The sequence below is a fragment of the Urocitellus parryii genome, chromosome 11, assembly GCF_045843805.1.
Source record: "Urocitellus parryii isolate mUroPar1 chromosome 11, mUroPar1.hap1, whole genome shotgun sequence".
Taxonomy (NCBI): Eukaryota; Metazoa; Chordata; class Mammalia; order Rodentia; family Sciuridae; genus Urocitellus; species Urocitellus parryii.
Window position 1 is genome coordinate 5,881,550 of NC_135541.1, and position 16,530 is coordinate 5,898,079.

Genomic DNA, 16,530 nt, shown 5'->3' on the forward strand with positions numbered 1-16,530 from the left:
AATACTGGGACTTAGGAGCAGTCTTCCTACAGCCTTGGGGACCAGGCTGGGCCTCACCTCAGCAGCGGTGCCCTGGGCCGTCTCACCTCGCTGCGCCCCCTCCCCCGCCCCATCCTCCCTCTGTGCACATGGGCTTTAATGTTTTTATTACCTGTTTGACTCGCTGCCTTATTGCTTCTCCCCTTAATGGGGCCGTAACCGTGGAAACGAGGAATAAACGGCCACCAGAAAATGAGATGATTAAACAGGTCACCCTGGCCAAACAAACTCAGCCAAGGAACCTCTGGGGGTGGGGAAGGTAGGCTTCCCTGCCCCCACCAAGGGCCAGAAGGCCCAGGCCAGGTGGAACCACACAGTGTGTCCTTGCAGGGCCTGGGGCAGATACAGGGGGTGCCCCCTGCTGGGCAGTGGAGCACCTCCTTAGTCCTCTTTGGCTGACCAGGACCCCCTGGCTTGCCGTAGCCTTGGGCTCTGGGACTGCAGGGGCAGCAGAGAGAGAGGCACTGGTCAAAGGGAGGTGAGTATGGAGGTCACAGAGAGGACATACTTCCCTGTAACACAAACTTCCAGCAGTCTCTCCCTGCTGAGGCTGGGATGCTCCTGCCTCCCCACTGCATTGGGGATCCCCACCTGGGGCTCTGCCTGGTTCCTTCAGTCTCCTGCTCTCAAGCAGCATATTCTCTCCCAGGGGCCCCCTTAACTGAAGGACAAAGCCTAATAGAAAAGTGCACCTTGAGAAGGTTCCCTCTGGGAATCCCTGGACTTTGGAGCCACAGGATGTATCTGAATGTGCCCGATCTGTAGAACCCTGGCTTTGGCAACAAGAGTAGGAAGCAGTTTCAGTTGCCAAGCACCTATGGCACTGGTAAAGCCTATGAGTCCTGAAGATAAGGAAGAGACCCCAAAGTATAGGCCCGTTGGATATTCTAAGAGCAGATCCCACATTTAGCTCAGGAGCAACCCAAACCCGAGACTATGGGGTGGACTGCGGCAGTACAGGCTAAGCATAAGCCCATGGCCCCCTTTTGGGCCTTACTGCCTGTATTGGGTCTGTCAGCTGGGGTAGGGGCAGGTCCTGGCCTAGAGAGGACAGACAGACATGCTCCAGTGAGGGTTGCATGGTGGGGAAGGTAGAGATGGGGCCAGGGAGAAGGTAGAGAAGTGCAGACATACTGGCTAGTGGACTCCTATACCCTGGCGTGGCAGTCTGACCTCCTGCCCCAGGCCCTCCCTGCTGCAAACCACAGTCCTGGCCAAGAGCGGCTGTGGGCGCCCATCCAACCCTACAACTCCTGTCTCTGCCCTTAGGCCCCCTTGGCCCTTCACATCATCCTTGATCCCAGCCCTATTTCTTCCTGTAAACCAAGCTCTAGAAAGCTCTTGAGGAGCTAAAACCCAGCTCCCAAGGGAATCAGTCAACATTTCCTGCCTTCCTCCTTCTGCCCCCACTCAGAAGCTGGGCAGGCACTCAGGGAAGAGGCACATCCATCAATCAATCGCACTAGCACTTACAGCGGGAAGGCATGAGACCCAGCCTGGTACCAAGCACTGGGAGGAGATGTCAACACAGTAGCTAATGGTCACATCTAATGGTCACTATTAGGGGCAGCAATCACAAAAGAAAACAAGGTCCTTGGCTTTGACCTCCTGGGAACCACAGTACATGAATGGCATACCAATAACCAGATCCTCAGAGTCCCCAGACCTCTTTTATCTCTTTCCAGGATCAACTGGGTGTGAGGCTAGCAAGGTACTGGGCAGGAAAGGTGAGTAGGAAGGGCTGCCTGGAGCAGGTGGCCTGTCGAGGAAGGCAGAAACCCTGGGCTGAACAATGGGGAAGCAGGGGCTGCTCACAGAGGGGGTAAGGACAAGGCAGAGAAAAGGCTGGGAAGACATCTAGATGTGGGTAGTGGAGAGGCCCACAAGGCCACTCCTTCACATAGCTCTTGGGTCCCTGGTTCCTGTGACAGGGTCACAAATCTCTTCAGCCATCCCACACTGCCCCCAAGAGCTCACTCAGTTGTGGCCTTACACCTGCCTAGGGGTTCTTCCTCAATGGGGAACACGTATCCTGGGAGCCCCAGGGGTGAGGTGCCCGTCTATGATCAGGCAGCCAAATGGGTGTGTGCTGGACCACAAGGTTGCCACCTTTGCTAAGCCCTCCCAGGGAGGGACACTCTTCTGCATGCCAGGGCTGTGTCTGCCAGCCTTCCTCCTCCCCACCCCCTTCCTACTCTGCTGACCCTGGCCCAGCCCCCCCAAGAAGTATTGCTCCTGGCCTTGGGGACCCACAGAAAGGAATTACTTCAGAGCAACTTCCTTCCCTCTCTGAAGGTGCAAACCAGGAGGAGAAGGAGGAGAAGGAGGAGGAAGGGCTGTGTAGCAGCTACCAGGTGGTCAAGGTGTAAAAACCAGCATTGGGAGGGCAGAGTTAAACAAACCTAGGCCCTGGGGCTGGTGGCCCCACAAGGTTGATGGAGCAGTGGGGACACACTATTAACCTGGCAGGCTCCAGGAAGAAAAGCAGTAGGGGCCAGAAGCCTTCTGAACTCCACCCAATCCCCTGCCCTGGGCAGTGGGCAGGGACTTGAGCCACGGCAGCAGCTTTAATGAGGAGATGCTGCTGCTGTGACTCAGCCCTCCAAAGGTGCCTTCGTTTATTTTATTTTTCCATCATAAAAACCCAAGTTGCAACTCAGCCAGATTCTCTGGCTGTGGGGGTAGGGCACATGGCAGAGCCCAGGAAGGCGACGAGGGCAGGAGGACTGTCTGAAGCTGGCCCCTTGCCTTTCTTAGAGAGGAGTTACTGGGTTCCCCTGGCTTGTCCCTAGCAGGGAGCAAAAGCCTGAGGTGGGGTCCCTCTATGGACCTTCCTAGACCTGCCCTCTCTGCCTTCTGAGAAGAATAGCTATACTGGGCCTGTTACCCTTAATTCTGCTGTCTTATGACTAGTGTCCAGGTTGGCTCAGGGCCATCTATCCCAGAGCTGCATGTCTCAAATGCTTTCTGCCATAGAGAAGGTCCAAATGACGGGCTTCTCACCTTGTCCGTATGACTCTTCCCCAGGCCTGCCCCACTGATCAAAATCAAATTGGGAGTTGGAGAGCCAAAGACCTTAAAGGTCATCTGATGCTCAAGTCAGGCCCAGCGTCACTCCCTGGTGCAAAGCCAGGTTGTCTGAATGGTACCAGGAAACTTACTACTCCAAGACAGCCCATTCTGTCCTTGGCTCTGATGCTCCTTCCTGCCAAGATGGCACCAGAGCTCCTACCCCCTGCAGCAGACTGGCAAAACCGGTGCCCAACCTGACTGCAGGGGCTGGCCCCAGCTTAGACTGGTTGAGTGGGTATATCTGGCCAAGTACAAGTGTGGATGGGAGGAAGGAAAATGGAGAGCAATCTGCCCTACCTAGCAAAGCTAGCATGAAATCCCTCCTACAGAAAGAGCACAAGACCCTTCCCAATCCCTGGTGTGTGCTGGGTTGAGAGTGTAACCAGAGCTAGCAAGGTTCCTAGAAACTTCCACTCTTGGAGAGGTCCAAAGGTTCTGTGAATCAGGAGGTGGGCTGGCACAGTAGTAGCTGAGCTGAGCTGGTAAAGCCAAGCTCCTTGCTCCCTGGGTTCAGATACCACATGGGAGGGTGGTCTACAATCTTCCTTGTCCTGCCTGCAGCCTGGGTGTCCTCAGAGCCTGTAGCTACTAGGAAATTCCACTTCAAGAACCAGGCTAACGAAGGCACCTGTCTGGGCTCTCTTGACCCCACCCTTCCTGGCCTCCCCACAGTGGAAGGCTAGGCAAATATGCAACAGGAGGGTCTGTCTATACAGCAAAGGGGTACCAGCCTGGAGCCCTAGCAGCGGAGAAATGGGCCTGCCTCAGAGAGTGACACTACTTCCTCCAACAACTGGACCACAGGGTTTTAGCCACAGTCCCCTTGTGGGTAGTGCTACCCCTCACTAGCTCCTCCTGTGCTCCATGGCCATCCCTTTGAACTTGCCCTCTTGCCTACTGGGCCCTTTACCCAGCAGAGTCAACTCTGGATCCTCTACTGGACAGCCCCTCTCCTTCCTCAGCTACTTTTAGGAGAGAGAGGTGTTATACTCATAACTCAGATAATCAAGGGCAAGTTCAAAGTGGTTCTTTCACAGCGGCTTTCACCCTGGCTTCCAGTTGTGTTCAGACCCAGGATTCAGCCTGGTGGGGGCCCAATCCCAGGGAGCTTCCCAAGCAGAATGGTTTACCTGTATCTGAAAGCTTCCTCCCTGCCCCTCCCCCGTCCAGCTCCCTCCCCCTGGGAAATCACTCTAAAAGGGCCTAATGGAACTATGTCCTCCTCTCTTCCTCTCTCCTCCCCCTCCCTCTCTTTCCTTTTTTTTTTTTATTAGCATTTGTGGAATTTATTCCCAAACTCTCCTAATCTTCCGTACACAACCATTTGATTTGCATAACCCAACCCCCTCTCATAAAAACTGGCTGCTAGTTTAATTAAAAAATGTAAATTTGCTGTCATCTCGGGGCCTGGTGAATTAGGACGACATCGGCATTTTTTATTGCTAAAGACGTCCAGATTGATCCAGCCCTTGGCTGAACCATGGTGGGGGAAAAGGGGTCCACATGGCCCCTGAAGGTCTTGAGGTCCTGCTGTCCCTTCCTGAGAAGCCTGGATTCTCCTGTCACTGAATTACTTATGGTCAGAGTGCTTCAGGCTGGATGTGTCCTGGGCCACAGGGGATGTTAACCCATGAACCAATGCTTGTGCTGCCAACTCTTGGGGCCCGTGTCTCCAGCCTTGTACTGTGTGTGCCAGGAGGCCCTCTGCTGAAGCTGTCCATGCTGCCCTCAGAGGAAGAGAGCCCTGCATTGCACCAGTAATGAGCCTTGGCCAGAGATGAGGCAGTGTCCCCTGTGAGTCCCAGAGGTCAAAGGTCAAGGGGGATGCTCTTAGGTCCGGAAGCACGGAGTTGGCCCAGAGATAGACCCAGAAGGGACGGACCTCAAAGTCCCTATCTGCTTCCCCTTTTTTTGTGAAGTGAGGAAAAAGTGTTTTTCTTCTGAAGTGCTGAGATTAAGTGAAACTTCCAAGTTCAGAGAAGAGGCTGAGATGATATCGTCAGATGACTCCTCCAGGAAACAGCCAGAACTTTGACACCCTGGACTCTGCATGGCCAGAGTCCAGCCTGGGTCCCATTGGGAGTGCCCTGCTCTAGCTGACCTCCAGGGCCCTCTGGCTTCTAGGAAAAGTTTCCAGAGCCTGTCCCTGGATTGCTGGGAGAAGTAAGTCTCCCCAGGGCTCTGGGAGGTGCCCCAGGAGGCTCTGTCACTTGTCTCCTGCCAGGCCATCAGGACACCCACAGAAGTTCTGTGGAGTGGTGCCCCCACAGCAGCCTTCGTGGGACTGGCATGGCAGGAGGACTGGCGCCAGCTCCACTTGGCACCCAAGTTAGAAGGAGGAAGACAGGAGGACCTGTCTCCCAACTGAATAATGCCCACCCACTGCAGAGGCTCACCTGGGCCAGGTAGGGGCCACTGCAGAAACACCTGGCCCAACTCTGAAGTCTGCCCCTTTGGCTTGGATGGGTGGGGGTCCCATTTTCGAAGAAGGGGGTGGGGCCTGAGAGGGAGGTGATGAGACACCTGATTAGAGGTAGGAGTGAGCTGGTTCTCTGTGGGCGTGGAAGGCAGGGAGGGGCAGGGTGGCAGCTGGCCTCAGACACCTTCACAATTTTTCCCAGCAGGGGGCATCACACCCTTCCTGGGCACAGAAGTCCTGAGGACCTCCACAGCCCATTAGCCAAGATCACACCTGTTGGGACACAGTCTAAATATTCTGTGAAGGGCCCTCCACCCACCTTACACAGCTCCAAAGCCCACCACCATGTCACCTGCCCTGATCCCTCCCACCAGTGCTATCTACTCCAGTTGACCTCAGAGTTCGTTTGAATGTCAGCTCTTGGGTGCCAAGTGACCATGTCATGGACTTGGGCCTATCACAAACAAAAAGTCTGACACTAACTCTGATACCACCTTTCCTTCCATAAGTGAAACAGAAAGGCTCAGTGATTAGTCCCAGTGGGTTATCAGCCTGTTTGTTTCTTTTAAAGACACTTTGGAAGAAGAGAGTTGTATTTGACCCCCTAGGATGTGAGGGTCCGAAGGAAGCCTGAGGCGCTTAGGGCAGCCCTCACCCACTCAGGTAGGAATCCCACCGGGGACAAGAACTATTAGATCACAACCACTAAGACACTGAATTCTCAAGACAAACTCTGCCTAGGTCAGTGGTTCACTACCTGGAGCCAAACCCAAGTTCCAGACCCAGGTGCCTAAGTCTGGTGCTTGGTCATCACCCACTTCAGGGTGCCAGCTAAAAGGGGGCTGGGAGAGTCCTGGGCCCCTCACTTTGAACTGATAACAGCCACCTCAGCCCACAGATTCTCAGGTGAAAAACACTCATTAGCCATAATAAGCAGCTTGATCATCCGACACAGCCTTGTCCCAAATAAATTAAATTCCTTTACCTTGAGACAGTCGCCCCGAAACCAGACTAACCACCTTTCCCAACAGGACGCTGCTTTCAAAAACTAAACCACCCCCCACTAAAAAAATAAAAACACACACCCCATTGCCAGACACACAGAGATCTTTGCGGAGGGGAGTAAACTACTTTTAACACACACAGGAAAACAAAACAAAACAAAAATACGGAGGCATACCAAAAAGAAAGAAAAAAAAAAACACGGAGATCAAAAACCCCCACAAAAACCCCTAAATCCTCTTTCTGGGTGCCCCCCAGCTCCCCGTCCTCTCGGTTCTTTCATAATGACAAGCATCAAATTAGTCACAGTCACTAGGCAAGTAACAAATAATGACAACACTATGGCCCTCCAGAAAGCAGGGCGCAGGGGCGGCGGCCCGGACCCTCGGCGCCGGCCCGCACCCGGGCCCAGCTGCTAGCTGATTGGGCTAAAAATAATAACTTCCGTAAAAGAACCGAAAGAAAAGCGAAAGAGCCTCCCGGGGGCTCCCACCGGCCGGTACCTGTTCCAAGATCCATTCTCCGCTCCTTGGTCCCAAACTCTGCGAGGAACGTCGCGGGCAGCAGAGGGGAGAGAGAAGACTCGGTTAGTGCCTGCGCGGCCCCCGCCCGCCCGCCCGCCCGCCGCGCTCCCTCCCGGCCGGCGCGGCGCATCCCGGGCCGGGGGCGCGGGCCGGGCCCGGCGGGCCGGGCGGCCAAACTTTCCTCCGCGCCCGTCCCGCTCGCTCTCACGCTCCGGCCGCGCGCGCCCGGCAGCTCCGAGTTCACCAACTCGAGCGCAGCCGCCGGCGGTCGCGGCCTGGCGGGGGAGGCCCGCGAGGCCCAGGGGCGCCCGCCGCGCCCCGGCCCGGCCCGCCGCCCCGCGGGGGTCGCCGCCGAGCGCCCGGCCCGGCCCTCCCCCGGCCCGCTCCCGGTACTCACCATAGTCGGAGAGTCGAAAGCCGAATTCACTTAAATAATCAACTTTCATAATACTTAATTAATGCCTAATTGCAACTGATTACTCCCCGAATAACAAGTTGTTTTAAAACCCTGATGTCATTGCTCCTGACGGTAACACTCAGGGTAACAGTTTGGCAGGAGGGAGCGCGCGGGCGGGAGCGGCCGGGCGCTGCCAGGCGCCGAGGTGATTGGCAGGGCGGCCGCGGCGCCGCCTCCTCGCCGGGCCCGCGCGGCTCCGGCAGGTGAAAGATCAGCGCTCCGCCCGCCCGCCCGCCTCGCGGAGGTGCTGAAGTGAATGGGCTCGCGCTCGCCCGCGCCGCGCGCTCGCCCCCGTGCGCGCCTCTCGCGCACCGACTCTGGCGGGCGGGCGGCCTTACTGGCTCAGTGATTCCCCAAACCTTTGACTTCGGGAGGAGGGAGGCGGGGACTCTGCGCTCGGTGCCGCGCGGGCGGGGGAGGCGGGGTGGTGTGGTGGGGGGGCTGTCGCGCGGCCGGAGCGAGGCGCTGGCACGGCGCGCGCGCACGCGCCAACTCTCGGCGGCCGCTGGCGCGCGCGCTCGAACGCTCCCCTCCGCCGCTCCGGCCCCGCGAACGCGATCCGACGGCCGCCGCGCGCCCGCGCTCGCCACGCGCCACCGCCACGCGCGGCCGTGCAAACTTTTCCGCGCGGGCGGGCCCAGGTGCGAGGCGCCGCGGGACCGCGCCCGCCGGGACGCGCGCTTTCGCGCTCCCCTTGGCGCTGCCCGGTGGCCCCGGGCTTCTGAGGTATCAAAGACATTGGGTACCCCGATTCCCTCATTTTGTTGTGGTTCTTTGAGTTCGAGGGAAAAAGGAGTCCCGGGCGGTGGGGCTGGGCGTGTCGGGAAACTCGCGCGTCGGCCTCGCGGGCCCCCCGCACCCGCGCTCCCGGGAGCGCCCGCCCGCCCGGGACACACTGGGGTTTCCGCCGCTTCGCTTTGCTTTTGCCCTTGAAATGGGTCCCGGCGCCCTCCCTGCGACGCAGGTCCCTGGTCTCCGGGCCTTTCTTTTTCTTCCTCCTACCTCCAGTTGGGCCACAGCCCCACAGCCCGACGCGAATGGGTCTGGTGCCCCCAGACTTTCCCTGGGCCGGCCCTCGGGCAGTCTTTCCTCGGGACGCGCCTCCTCTCATCTACCATCACTGGGGCTGGTTCCCCAACGCGTCCCCCTTGCATTCCCAGACAGAGCACAGGCACCCCTCAACCAAAGTGCCAGGGTCCTCCACCTGTTTCCTCTGTGCCCTGGGAGTCAGGACCACCTTGACACTGGACTTCATTCCAGACTTCATTTCCCGCGGAACCGGGCACTAACTTCTATCCTTACTCTCCTTTTTCTCCCATAGAGTTTGGTGAGTGTCTCAGCACCCCCCCCCCAGGTCCCTGCTGCAGCCATGTATGTTAATAAGCCAAGTTACCTATGGGGCCTCGAGGGCAATTTTGCTAATACAGGACCTGTTCCCACTGTCCGCAGCTCTCTGCCTCTTGCAAGCCAGGCCTTCTCTCTCCCTACTTCCCTTCTCTCCTATTTTCCAGAGGGGCCACACTCCCTTTCCGTGAAGGGAGGGAAACAGGCCCATCTCACTCTCTCTCTCTCTCTCTCTGGTCTCAGGTGGCATTCAGCAAAATGGCGCTGGCATATTTCTGCAATATTTCTATTTTGCAAAGAGGAGGCCTTGGGGCAAAGATGTCAATCTACTCTTTCTCCTACTTTCCCCTTATTTTTCTTCTTTTTTCCTAATTATTCTTTGGTTCTAAATGGCCTCACAAGAGTGTATCATCTTGAATTTATTCCACAGCCCTCTCTGATGACTTCTTTGGCAAACACCATTTCTAGCTGTCACACAAACCTCCCCCTATCCCCAACACTAACTATATGCAGATAGTATCTGGAGAGGCTCAAAGTCTTTACTGAGAGTCCCCTGGACCTAAAACCCTGAGTAAGGGGACAGAACTCCTAAACCCAATCAAGCCCCGTGCTACGCAAAGCCAGGCCAGAGAATCAACAGGAGGCTCAGGGAAACCAGGCAGGGGGGACCACGTGCTCTGCTCCCCGTGGGGGTTTCAGAAAAGGCATCCTTGTGTCCAGGAATGCTCTGGGGCACACACCTACCTCTGGGTGCTGCCACGTAGGGCACCCCAAAGCAAGGATTCTGCCCTCTTGCAGGTTTGGCTTATAACAATAGGCCATTGATCCCAGTCCTAGGGTGGGCAACTGAGTATAGGGAAAGTCTGGTGACAGTGGAAGGTCATTTGAAGATGTCTGCTCAGACCAGGAGCTCCTTGCATAAGGGACCTGTGTGCCTTTGGCTGGCTTTGAATGTCCTTCTGGGCTTTGACCGATGGTCAGGAGTGACCCCTGAGGAGTGCCTGGGTGGATAGGAAAGTATCTCTCTTTCCAGTTACCAAGGCAGTGCCCACTGGGTTGGCCATCATGTAACTTTGTGTCCCCTGGTGGGCTAAGACTGGCAGGGAATGGCTCATAGGGCAAACTACGAGGGCTGGGAGGAGGTGGTGCAGACAGGGCCAGATAGAGGGGCTGCCATGTGCCGCCTATGGTGGGGGGAGACCTGGGCTGCTTGAGAGCATCTGATCTGCTGAGACAATGGCCCTAGTCAGTCACCGCAGGCAGAGTGGGCTGTTCCCAAAAGCAAGGGCCTTTGGTAGAAGAGAACAGATCAGAGAAGCAAGAAACTGAGGCCAACTTGGCGTTTTAGCAACTGAGGTCGGAGAAGAAGTGGGGGCACTGCATGTGTAATGAAGAGGTTGTGTAATGAAGAGGTCCCCAGATTTCTCCCTCTGTCTGTCTCTGGGTGTGTGTGCTCAAAGCAAGGGGAGAAGCATCTCTTGAGACTATGGCCTACTTCTGCCTTGATGACCCTGACATGGTTACACCTCTGAGACCCTGAGGCCAGGCCACAGTAAGGACATTCATGCCTGGAGTCAATACCTAATGCCTCAGTTCTTTCTGGTCCCAGAACCTGGGCCCAAAACCTCCAGCTCTTCCTCAGATACCCCACCCTAAGAGAAAAAGTGAAGTGGAAACCTTTACAGCAGTCCTCCCACCCAGCGGCTCTGCCAGGACCCAGGAAAGCCACCTGCTCTCCCCAGACAAGCTGCCGGGCTGGCTCCTGTCCTCCCGCACCCCCAGTGTGCCCACTCGTTCTCTCCCTCCCGAGCCTGGGGCCTTCTCACTCACCGACCTGTTTACACACCAGGTATCTCATGCTTTATCTGCTCTCATTTTGAATTTGTAACTTTCACATAAACTTGAACAAAGCTCCTTTTGTTCCTGCACCCCACCCTAGGATCCCAATAAACTGGTTCCCTCTGAGGCGACTGGGCCAGGGCACAAAAGCCCCGGCCAAAGGACCGAGTGTGCATGTGAACCAGCATGTTCGCACCTGCGAGGGAGTCTGTGTGTTTGCGTGTGAGTGCACTCCCCAGGCTCATAGAGGGAGGGTGTTGGGAGAGTGGGAAGCCAGCAGAATGTGGATGGGAAGTATGGGGAGCTGGGGGGACAGAGGTGCCACGGCTTGGGCCACGGCCCGGGCTCATCAGCCAGCAGAGCCCATGCCTGGGCACGGAGAGGTGGGTGTGTGGGGGGGCAAATGTGGATGAAAAGGAAACAAAGGGGAGGAAAGAGCCACAGAGTGGGTGGCAGAGCAAAGGGCCGAGGCCACGCTAAGCGTAAGGCAGACACAGGGATCGCATTATGGTAGGGTAGGGGCTGGCATAGCCGCACGCTCGGCCCTGTAATCCTGTTAGCCAGCAATCTCCATTCCGAAAGAGCTTCATTTCTTTGTGAATATTTGTAAACTAGATATCTAATGGAAAATTATAGGAAAATTATAGTGAAATTCATGACGGAGAAATCCGATTATCCCTAATTCAATTATGCCATCTTAGCCCACACAGCACATTTCCCATTTTTTTCCCATAAATACCGATGCCAGGGGTCCCGGTAATCAAATAAAATTGAAAATCATCTTCCCATTAAATTCAATTAGCCGCAATTTCTAAAGCCTATCAGAGATTTTAATTACTAAATTATAAAATTCTCCAATGCTAAATTGAAACCAAAAAAATTGCACATCCTTATATTTCAGAGAAAAAAAAGGGGGGCCAGAAAAATCCTTGAAAAATGTCCTCCTCTCTGTCCAGCTCCAAAGCAGTATCCTCACCTAGAGGACCTCACAACGGCTGCCCTTTGCCTGGCCGGGGAGGGCCCTGCCAGGGCGAATCACACCCCCAGTCCCAGGCAGCTCAGCACAACATGGTGGTGGCCTTCCTCACTCTGGCTGTTCTGGCTCCTGAGATCTCAGCTCTGTCCCCCTTCAAGAGGTCTCTAACTCTCAGTGGCATCTTTTTGGCCAGAAGCTGGGCTTGGGCTCAGGCCACAGCTTGACACCAGGGATCTACAAGGTTCCAGGACAGCTGATCAGAGGCAGCTGGCTTCTCACCCGAGCCCCTGCTCTCTGGCCACTGTGCCATGCCCCCTGGCAGCCTAGGCCGTGTGGGAAATGGAAACAGCGCAAAGCCTGGTTCTGAAGGAGGACAGACACCACAGGGTGGTTCTGTGGGCCAGAGTCTTCTCCTGGGCGTTCCCGAGGGGCCACTGATCCTGGGAGAGTACCAGCCTCCTGGTATAAGGGTGGGATCAACTTGGCCCAAATCTGGCCACTCCCTGCACTTCTAGCTCGTTCTGTTCTCCTGACCCTCTCCTGGGAAGTCAGTAGACTTGAACTGGCCAGAGGGCATGCCCTTTCCCCATGGGACAGGCTCAGTCTGACCACCCCCCTTTAAGGGAAGTACTGGACACAACCCCAAGCAGTGGCCCCTCCCCCACATACCACTTACCCGCCGCTAAAGGGTGCTCTTCTAGTCAGGAGAGCCTGGGGGCGTGGCAACGATGGTGGCATAAAGGGACCTGGGGTCTAAAACCCAAGGCAGGTGGCTGAGTGGGCAGCCAATGGCCCCGGCAGGCTCAGGGCAGTCAGCGGCAGACCTGCCGGCAGCCCAGCACCCAGGAGCAGGGAGCAGGTTTGATTTGCCAGGCAGTCAGCGGTGCCAGCAGGGGAGGCACCGCAAACAAAACAAAAACAAAAAAGTTAATTATCTTTGGCTTTTTCTTAATAAATATCCAAACTGGCCCAGCCGGATCCTCCGCTTTGGAGGGAGAGAGAAGAAGGAGGAAAAAACACCCCAAACCAAATGCAACAGACTCTCTCGTGCCTACTTTTCCCTTTGTCTCTGGGCCTCCTATTTATCTCTTATCTGAAACCGTGAGGGTTTCACATTAATTCCTAAATTTTGCAAATGCAAGAGCCTGGCCACAGAAATTTTGTGTTTTTTGTTGTTGTTTTGTCTTTTTAGTTTTGGGTGGGAAAGTGAGGTGTGAGAGAAGAGAGAGGCAGGCGGGAAGGAAACCGGTAAGGCACACAGAACAGAAGGGAGGCGAGTGGGAGAGACAGGGAGGCAGAGGGTAGGAGGCAGGGAAGAGGGCTGGGACTGCCCCCTGGGCACAGCACCACCAATGGCACGAGCCAAGGCAGGGACCTGTTTGGGAAGGTTGCTTTGTCACTTTTATTTCAGCTACAATTATCCATGGGGATTTCTCATTTTAAAACTTCAAAACCACCTGGGTCTTTCTGGCCACTCAGCTCCTTGATTGCTGCTGGTCTCTGTGCTCAGCTTCCCTTGCAGGAGTGTGGCTGGGCAAGGGCAGCCGGAGAGCATCCAGGGGAGGGACAACAGCCGTACTTACAGGGATGTGTGTGAAGCTGTTGTGCATGGAGTCGCAAGTTATCTGGGGAGAAGAGAGATGTGTGTCTCTGTCTGGGCCTACATGTTTGGATGGTGCATGTACATGTTTGAGTCCAAACTGTCAGAAACACGGGGCAGGGCATGTGTGTGTATGTGTGTGTGTGTAGGGGGGGTAGCCAGGACGTGGAACGGTCCCTCCTGAAGCACTGGCTCTGGAGTCTCCCAGCTCTATCATATGCTGACTGTGCAACCTTCACTAAGTCACTGGCCTTCTCTGAGCCTTCACTTCCTCAGCATCTGAAGGGAATAATAACTAGTGGTTGCCCGGGCCTGTGGGGAGGGGTGGATGGAGAGTGACAGCTGATGAGTTTGGGGTTTCTTTCAGGGGGATGAAAATGCTCTAAAATTAGATAGTGGTGATGGATGCCCAACCTCATGAATATACTAAAAACCACTGAATTGTACATTTTAAAAGGGTGAATTTTATGGTATGTGAATTATATTTCAATAAAGCACTTATAAAAAAGTGGGGAGAAAAGGCAGGAGTCACAACAGCACTGTCTGCTTGGGAGTTGTGGGCACACAGCACACAGCAATTGCCAGTAGAGGATGGTGTTGGTGAGTGTATACTGCTGGTGCTTACAAACGTCCCCCTAGGTCGCTGCTGCCAGGGCCTGCAGGCTGTCAAGCCACTGAGCTGCCCCCGGGTGCCTGGTGGGGGCTCCCCGGCAGCTGCTCCCTGGCAGGGGCGGGAGAGTTCATGGCTCTCCTCCTGCTTCTCGCTGGGTCCCTGGAGAGGAGGCTACCCACCAAGGCAGGCGGACTCCCGGGCTGCGCACTCGCCCGTCTGGCAGACACTCGTATTCTCCATGTGCAGCAGACCGTGAATTCACCTTCATACTAGTTACAGGGTTATTTAGCTTCTCCTGACACTGACAATCACAAACTTTAATTCGCAGCCTGGCTTCTCCCTGCTGTGCCCTCTGCCTACCCCCGAAATCCTTGGGAGAGGATGGGAAGGACCGAGGTCCAGCTCTCTCTTGCCAAAGCTTGCCCTTCAGAGTGATGGAGTGATGGGAGGAGGCAGGGATGGTCGGAAGGAGAAGATGATGGGCAAAGGGCCGGGAGAGAACAGTGTGGGAGAGAGGAAGTACCACCAGGGCTAATGGGAGCTTCCGCCTGCTCCTCCAGCCTGACACTAATGTATTCAACCTGACATCCCATCCTGTCCTGAGTGACGACTCGGCTGACCAGGCCGCTGGACAGAGGGTCTGGCCAGGATGGATGGGGTTGGGACTCAGGCCTGGGGCTGAGCTCCAGGACCAGGCCGCGGGCATGGGGCAGGCTGCTCTGTTACTGCTGGACTAGCAGGTACCATCCAGGAGCCCAGCTGAGGGGGCCAAGTCAGGCCAGGTGGGACTGCTCCACACAGGGCTCTGCTGGCGCACTGCCTGTTGCTGCGCCATCCCTCTTCCTCTGATGAAGGCAGATGGATCTGCTCAAAGCTACTGCTAAACATCTGGTGGGACATCGAGACCCTGAGATGTCTCACTGACTACCCAGTCGCACAGCATGACATTGGTGCTGGAGACAGGGCTGCTGAGGCTTCACGTGTCAGGTCCTCGCTGCTGGGAAAAGCTGCTGCCGCCTGGCTCAGGGGCGGCCAGCCCTGGCAGTGCTCCTCTCTCTCCCCTCGGCTCCGACGGATCCCCTCCTTCTGTCTCCCCTGTGCCCCTACACCCTTTGCAGCAGTGGTCCAGCTGCCAGAAGCCCACAGAGGCCTGCCATTGACTCAGGGTCCTGTCAAGGCCAAAGATCTCATCTCTCAGCCACCCCCTGCCTCCTGCAGTCATCCCCATCATTCTTCTCCAAAGCCTCCCAGGCAAGTGACAGAGGGACAGTTTGCTCTGGGGAACAGGGAACCCTCGCTTTCACCAACTCCATGCTGGCCCCACCAGCCACTCAGCAGGCAGAGAGTCCCAGGAGCAGAAAGCCAAGCCAAGGGGACTCTTAAAGACCAGAGGCCTGTCAAGGACCCAGGCCAAGGAGCTTGGAAAAAGAGAAGCAGGGCTGGGGCAAAGGAGAGGCAGGGAAACGCACTGGTGGGTCCGAGGGTGTGTTCACTTCCTCCGGCCCCATTCCACTGCCCCACCCCTGCCAGCCAGGGAAGTGGCCAGGGTGGCCTGGGCAAGAGAGATGTCAACGGGGCCGATGGGAGAAGGGGCTTGTTGACTGCAAACTGTCCATTATGGCTCAGATTATAAGCATATTGCACAGGGCTTCTCTGCACGATGCCGGGGAAATCCAATACGCTGAAAGGTTAATGCAATCAATTAGGGTGACAAGGAAGTAAAGTAAAGCCTTCCGAGTAGATGAAAAGGAGAGAGCGGAGAGGAGAGGAGAGGGAGCCGGAGTCGCGGGGGGTGGCGGCAAGGCAGGGAGGGAGAAAAACTCCCGGGGTACAGAGAAGGACTGGAGGAGAGGAGAGAGGCACCCAAGGCCGGTGCCCACACAGAGGCCAGGAAAAGAGGCTGCGGAGAACCAGCAGGAGAGGGTGGCCAGCGCGCACCTCAGCTCCAGCCCCAGAAGCTGGACATGTAAAACTTCATTCTTCCCCGTTCCGCCAGCCTCTCCTCTAGGGATTGGAGCCTGGCCCCCAGGTTAGCCCACAGTCATGGTGCTGGACCAGGACAGCCTTGGCCGTGACCCTGGACAGAACAACTAACTGCCCACCAAATAAGTTCCAGGGACTTCTCAGCTAGCACAGTGGCCTGACCCCCATGGGACCAAGCTCAGACCCAGACTCTTTCTTGGCCTGTTTCCCTGCTGGCAATACCTGCCACAGCCTTCAGGGCTAGTCCCCAAACACTGGGTTCTTCTTAGCCACAGTCCGAAGAGCAGAGCATGGTGGTCAGGACTCTGTTTTACAGACTGAGATGCTGGCACTCAGAGAGGTCATCTACAAGGCCATCTGCAGTACACTGCCCAGGGGGTGTTCCTCTTCCACAGGTTCATTGGAATCAGAAGCCATGCCTTCTCAAGGGATCAAACTCAGAGGTGCCCAGAGCAGGGGCAGCTCCGTGGAACTTGCCCAGAGGCCTGTCAAGGACCCAGGCCAAGGAGCCTACTGTGGGCCCACTTTGGAGACACAGACTCTGGGAGGGAGGAGGAACCATGTACTTCTGCTACCTATTGGGTCCTGGGCTGGCCGCTCTTAGCCATAACTCACTCACTTGTCCCAACAACCCTGCAAAGTAGATGCTCTTCTCACCATGC

At 56.1% G+C, this 16,530-nt stretch overlaps 1 protein-coding gene across 3 annotated transcripts in view; it reads right to left on the reverse strand.

Moving 5' to 3' along the window:
• Casz1 (castor zinc finger 1) overlaps positions 1-16,530 on the reverse strand; it is a 141,531-nt gene that overhangs the window by 44,740 nt on the left and 80,261 nt on the right. For all 3 annotated transcript variants that reach the window (XM_026397955.2, XM_077791512.1, XM_077791511.1), the window contains exon 4: positions 7,036-7,074. In XM_026397955.2, the coding sequence (XP_026253740.2) occupies positions 7,036-7,051 (16 nt within the window). In that variant the 5' untranslated portion in view covers positions 7,052-7,074. The remainder of the gene's footprint in view (positions 1-7,035; positions 7,075-16,530) is intronic.